The sequence below is a fragment of the Lissotriton vulgaris genome, chromosome 7 (genome assembly GCF_964263255.1).
Source record: "Lissotriton vulgaris chromosome 7, aLisVul1.2, whole genome shotgun sequence".
Lineage (NCBI taxonomy): Eukaryota > Metazoa > Chordata > Amphibia > Caudata > Salamandridae > Lissotriton > Lissotriton vulgaris.
In genome coordinates, this window is record NC_141695.1 from 1,324,562,742 (window position 1) to 1,324,568,741 (window position 6,000).

The 6,000-nt window shown below is 44.0% G+C and overlaps 1 protein-coding gene across 1 annotated transcript in view; it reads left to right on the top strand.

Moving 5' to 3' along the window:
• Window positions 1-5,688, top strand: part of LOC147703606 (serine protease 27-like) — a 263,605-nt gene extending 257,917 nt beyond the window's left edge. Inside the window, exon 6 of the mRNA XM_086931942.1 lies at window positions 4,692-5,688. Within this exon, the coding sequence (XP_086788068.1) occupies window positions 4,692-4,928 (237 nt within the window). The 3' untranslated portion in view covers window positions 4,929-5,688. The remainder of the gene's footprint in view (window positions 1-4,691) is intronic.
• The last annotated feature ends 312 nt before the right edge of the window (window positions 5,689-6,000 follow it).

A 6,000-nucleotide genomic window follows, 5' to 3' on the forward strand; every position in this document is an offset into this window, starting at 1 on the left:
TATTGATGGCGGTGATGTTGATGGTGGTGGTGATATTGGCGGTGGTGGTATTGGCTGTGGTGGTATTGGTGGTGGGGTGGTATTGGTGGTGGGGGTGGTTTTGGTAGTGGGGGTGGTAGTGGTGGTGGTATTGGAGGCGGTGGTATTGGTGGTGTTGGTGTTGGTGGTGGTGTTGGTGGTATTGATGGTGGTGGTATTGATGGCGGTGGTATTGATGGTGGTGGTATTGGTGCCAGTGGTATCGGTGGCGGTGGTGGTATTGGTGGTGGTGGGGGTATTGGTGGGTGTGGTTTTGGTGGTGGGAGTGGTATTGGTGGTGGTGGTGGTCTTGATGGCGGGGGTCTTGATGACGGTGGTCTTGATGGCGGGCGTCTTGATGGCGGTGGTATTGATGCCGGTGGTATTGGTGGCAGTGGTATTGGTGCCGGTGGTATTGGTGACGTTAGTATTGGTGCCGGTAGTATTGGTATTGGTGGTGGTGGTATTGGTAGTGGTGGTATTGGTTGTGGTGGTGGTATTGGTGGTTGTGGGAGTGGAGGTGGTGGTAGTGGAGCAGGTAGTGGTATTGGTGGTGAAGGTGGTATTGGTGGTGGTGGTATTGGTAGTGGAGGTGTTGGTGGTGAGGGTATTGGTGGTATGGGTGGCATAGGGGATGGTGGTTTTGGCGGTGGTGGTATTGACGGTAGTGGTGGTATTGGCGGTGGTGGTAGTATTGGTGGTGGTGGTTGTATTGACGGTAGTGGTGGTATTGGCAGTAGTGGTGGTATTGGCAGGGGTGGTGGTATTGGCAGTGGTGGTGCTATTGTTGTTCAGTGAGGTAGCTTTAGCACACATGAGATGTAACACAGATGTGCTGTTGTTTGCTTCAGCCCGTTAGCACAAGAGTATGTTCTACCTGGAATTCACATGACTTTTGCAAATCATTTCTAAATCAATTTTACTTGTTGGGGAGGGTCAAACAGACATGCAGGAATGCTGGGTTAAAGTGATTGATAACGGCGCCAGTGTTACGGGGGCAGCTGTGCTGCTTAAAAAAATACAAGCGGTTTCAGCTGAAGCAGTGCATGACCGGCTTGCAGTAAGAGAAACTCAATGAAGTAAACAGAGCTTGCAGACTAAATAACAGGTCCCGGGTAACAACCAAAGTAAAAGGGCCAGTCACAATGGGAGGGAACAAATGAAGACAAGGCTGTACTAAGGAGGGAGTAACAAGCCTATTAACGGATCCAAAGGCAGCACTTACGAAGAAAACAGAGAAAAATTGAAGTTGTGTAAAGTCAGAAGGACTGTTTGGGTAGAAAGAACAAGGAGGAGAATTTCCCTTCAGGACTAGAACCTATTGGCTAAATTCCTACTCCTCTTGCTTTGAACTGTGTCCTAGAGGCAAACCAATAAAGGTTTATTGTACCCAGAGAGACATTTTTATATCACTAGCTCCTTTTTTGCACTCTGCCTCTCTATCCATATGCTCAACTTAAGAAAATAGCTCAGCTCCTCCCCTCGGAGAGTTGTAGCCCACACCTTGGTGTGAGGCGGGAACCCTTATGAAGAAGCATGTCACCTAACGGTGAGTGAGGGTTCTAGTCCTGAAGGGAAATTCTCCTCCTTGTTGTTTCTTCCCAAACAGCCCTTCTGACATTACACAACTTCTATTATTCTCTATATTCTTTCTCACATACAGCCGAACATACTCTGTGTGATATTTAGAATTTTGTAGGAATTGGTACCCATTGGCTTTCTTTGACCCTCGATGAACCTTAGCAGGGCCGGACTGGCTACCGGGTGTTTTGGCATGCTGCCGAGCTGGGGGCTGATTTCGTTGATTGGGACCTGCGTGTGCTGAACAAAATTCGTTTTGCTTTGTTTATTTCGAAGCTCAGGCCGGTCTCCATCAACAAAATTAGCCCCCACCGCAGTGACATCAGCCCCCAGCTTGGCAGCATGCCAAAATGCCTGGTAGCCAGTCCGGCCCTGATCCTCAGTGTGCAGAATAGCATTTACGATAGACAATGACACAAGCCAATGAACAATTCTCTGAAGATAAGACTGTACTAAGGAGGGACTAACAAGCCTATTAACAAATCTGAAGGCAGCATTTACGCAAGACAATGACACAAGCCAATGAAAACTATGGGAGGAGAGTGGTCGCACCTTCTCTCCCATGCTCTACTACAGCAGTCTCGCAGAGCGAGCAGCACATGCATGCTGCATCGAGACTAGACCTAATGAGTGCTTGTGAGCCCCACTTGCGAGGCTCAAATTAAGCACTGTTTGATTCAACCAGACAGTGCTTATATCTGTTTTCGGTGCACCAGCCTTATTGGACACTCTGAACATGGTTCTGGGGCATGCAGCAAGCATCCACCTTGCAAATGGAGAGGTACCTTCCGTGAATAGAGAGTACGGGGCTCACTTGTAGTTTGACTGAGCAATGTGAAAGTATGAGAGGACAGAAACCTCCACAGGAAGCGGAAACCGGAGGAAAGGAAGTGTGCTTTGATCATTAAATCGAAGTATCACCTTAGAGCCTCTTATGATTTCCAGCGCATAAGGCGATGATGCTTAGCGTTATTACAAGTCAGAAAGCTTCACCCAGAATGCCAAAAAACAGTCTGTCCCAGTATATAGTGCTATTTAAAAAGTGGGCATCTGCATTCACCCATTAGCATTATTGTAGAGAATTTCATAAAATGCCAAAGCAGATTTTATATGGGGAATGTTGCCACTGATTTGAGTGCTGTCCCATTCTGACTCCATATGGACCTCGTACCTTTACTACACATATACCTTAACCAAACATGACTTTTCAATGAAATTTGTAAAGACGTGGTTGTTGTAAAGACCGCGTGGTTTAGGCATGTGCGGGTGTCATACAACCCTTTCAGCTTGGCCAAATAGAGTTAACAGACTGCTCTTCCGCCTGAATCTAACACTGCTTTGTCACCTTAAAACACCTTGGACAAACAGTGGTGAACCCAATGAACATTTTCAAGTTCTGGTCAGTCAACATAAAGCCTCATATTGGTGTAGTTGCTGACCCATTAGGACGCAGTTGTTGGGTCACTTTGCTTTTGTATCACAATTTTGGAAGACAATAGCTAAGATGAGGGTGTGAATTCTTTCCATCGTCTTAACTAAGCTCTACCTCTCACTTGCAGCTTAGCTAAGCTCTACCTCTGACTTGTAGCTAAGCTAAGATCTACCTCTGACATGCATCTTAGCTAAGCTCTACCTCTCACTTGTGTATTGTATTCAGTGTAGTTGAAGAGGGGCTGAGTTGTAGCCTCTTCCTACACATATTCTGTGTGTAAGAAAACATCCTGCAGCTAAGATTGATATATTCTTCAACCCTTGCACAGGAGTAAGGCCTCGCCCAAATGTCTTCTTATTGGCAAAGGTTACTTGTAAATCACAACCAAGAGCAAAAAAGACCGGGGCCTGGGTGAATAAAGCAGAGGGTGTCAATGACAGCTTTTACCCATCCATTCTGCTGCTCACTTCTGAATTCATCATACTGATTTTTTATGTGTCCAACTGGTACCCCAAGACTCTTTTCCAACCAGCACCTCAAAGCTTTTCTCTAGTTTCCCTCTTTATCCCTCTCGCTATAATCTTTCTCACCACGCCCCTCTATCCGCCACCTGTTCTACCTCTATATGTTACTAAGGTCTTTTATGCTGAACTCTCCAATAAGGTCCCAGATATAATGGGAAATGCCCAAAGATCTACTCTCAAGAGCAATGTTTGCCCAAGATCATGTGTTGAAACAAGTCTGCCCTTGATTATTCTTTGAATCCACCTGTCTCAGACCCAATGTTACTGGATGACTCCAAGGCAGCTGCAGTACCATTTCCAGTTTTGGTTTTGCATTTATAAGTCATTAATTATCTAGAATTTAATTGATTCATTTGAAGAGAACAATGACATCCCTTCCCGAAATCCACATTATATTTTAAATGAAATCCTATGGTTAGAACATAAGGTTTCTGATGAAATGTGTTCTCTGGGAAAATAGTCAAAATACAATCGCTAGCCACTTTTCAAAATACTTTTTCTGTTCTAAACTCATCTTTACTTTGTTCTGAATTGGTTTTCCCCATAGATCTTTTTCCTTTCCCCACCTGTTTCCCAGACTTCTTTCTGAACCGTGGATGTATAATGTTGTTCCAAGACGTTTGGGTACATGCTAAATGTTAGGATAGCCTTATATGCTGCTTATATTTAACAAACCTAAATTAATGTAATTTATAAAGTCAATGTATTTCCTACAAATTACAAACATGGCAATGAATTCACCTTATTGGACCTATGTAGACTTCCCGGCTCCAGAACCAGTTGTAGTTCAGAATATTAATGGCAAAATGCAAACATACCATGGTCAGAGTGTTGACACACAGAATATTGTTAAGGTAAGTATATATTGCTTTGCAGATAGACGTACTATTCTTAACTTTACATCTGCGTACCTTGAGGATCTATCCATCATCAAGGCTCATAGATGTGGAGTTAAGTATAGTATACCTGATCTTCTGATTATACTTTTGTTTGTTACCATTTACATCTCAATATTTTTAGTAAACCCCAGACCAATCTGTCTCTCCAATTTTCTCTGTTTCTCAGGCCTGGAGAGTTGTTTTTTTTTTAATCTGTGAATTGGGGACAGTCATTGCATTGTTTGTCTTCTTTTACAGGGAGACTCCGGAGGGCCCTTGGTCTGTGAATCTAATGGTACTTGGTACCTGGCAGGCGTTGTGAGCTGGGGGATTGGCTGCGCTAAACGGAATCGCCCCGGGGTGTACACCAAAGTTACTTCTTACTCTACTTGGATTCAGAAATATGTTTCCACAAATGCTGGCCACATCAGCAGTAGAATCTGTCCTCTATTGCCTCTGCTGCTGCTGTTGGCCTTCCTCCTGGGTCACCTTTGATAGTGTTCACAGCATGGCTCGTCACCATTGTGGAACTCCTCTGGGATCTGACTGGCCGCACTCCTTCATCCAGTGCAGAAACTTCTACTGATTGATGCTTCTGCTGTCGAGGAGCTTCCCTGTACACATCGACGTAAACAAGAACACGTCCTAGTGCTTACTACTAACCTTGCTATTTCATGCCTCACTGTCTACTATCTCCAGTGATAGAATCATGGAACAATTTTTATTTACTTCCATCACATATGTTTTTTGAAGAAATGTTAATCCACATTTACTGATTTCCCATAACCCTCACTTGTCACTGGTAGAACATAGTTCGATGACATATTATTGCGTTATTGCCCCCAGCCACCATCTGAATTGGTTTTTATATGCCACTTCGGGTGTATAACATGGGGAGGGTATCTAAAGACTGGGAGAGCAGATGGCTATAATGGGGTTCAAGCATTTTGCACAATGAGAGCTATTAATCCGAATGTAAAGATGCAATTGAGTACTGGAATGTTGGGAAACAAGTGGGTATACCAGAAAAGGCTGCATCAATCCATTGTCTTGAACGAAGCTCTTGAAAGTCCATGGTTTTAATCATATATTCAGACAGCCTTGGAGGACACTTGACTTTCCAGCTTCAGAGGTTGATACTAGGTCTCCTCATATCAGGGGCTACAATAAATACCTGTTATCTCCATTCTACTTCTTCAGTATTCCATGAGTGTGTGGGCATTGGCGGCAGATTTGGCTTTCGCCTAGATGGCCTGAAGGTTTATTGTTGTACTATAATATGAATAAAACAACTATTTGGTGTACTGAAGGAACCATGTCTGAAAAGTCTCAACTCATTTTCACAAAAACGTAGATCTTTCAATCACCAAAATTCATTGAGTGAGCAGGGCATAAAGGAAACTATGGATGCAGAAGCCTTGAATATGCATGAGGAACTCCATAAAAAGTAGCCAAGGCTTGCTGCTACCACCACACACTAGGCCTTCTGAGGCCTTAAACACTAAAGCAGGTGAGCTGGCAACAAACGGAAAGGGAATAAAAAAGAAAGCATCCCTTTCTTATTTTA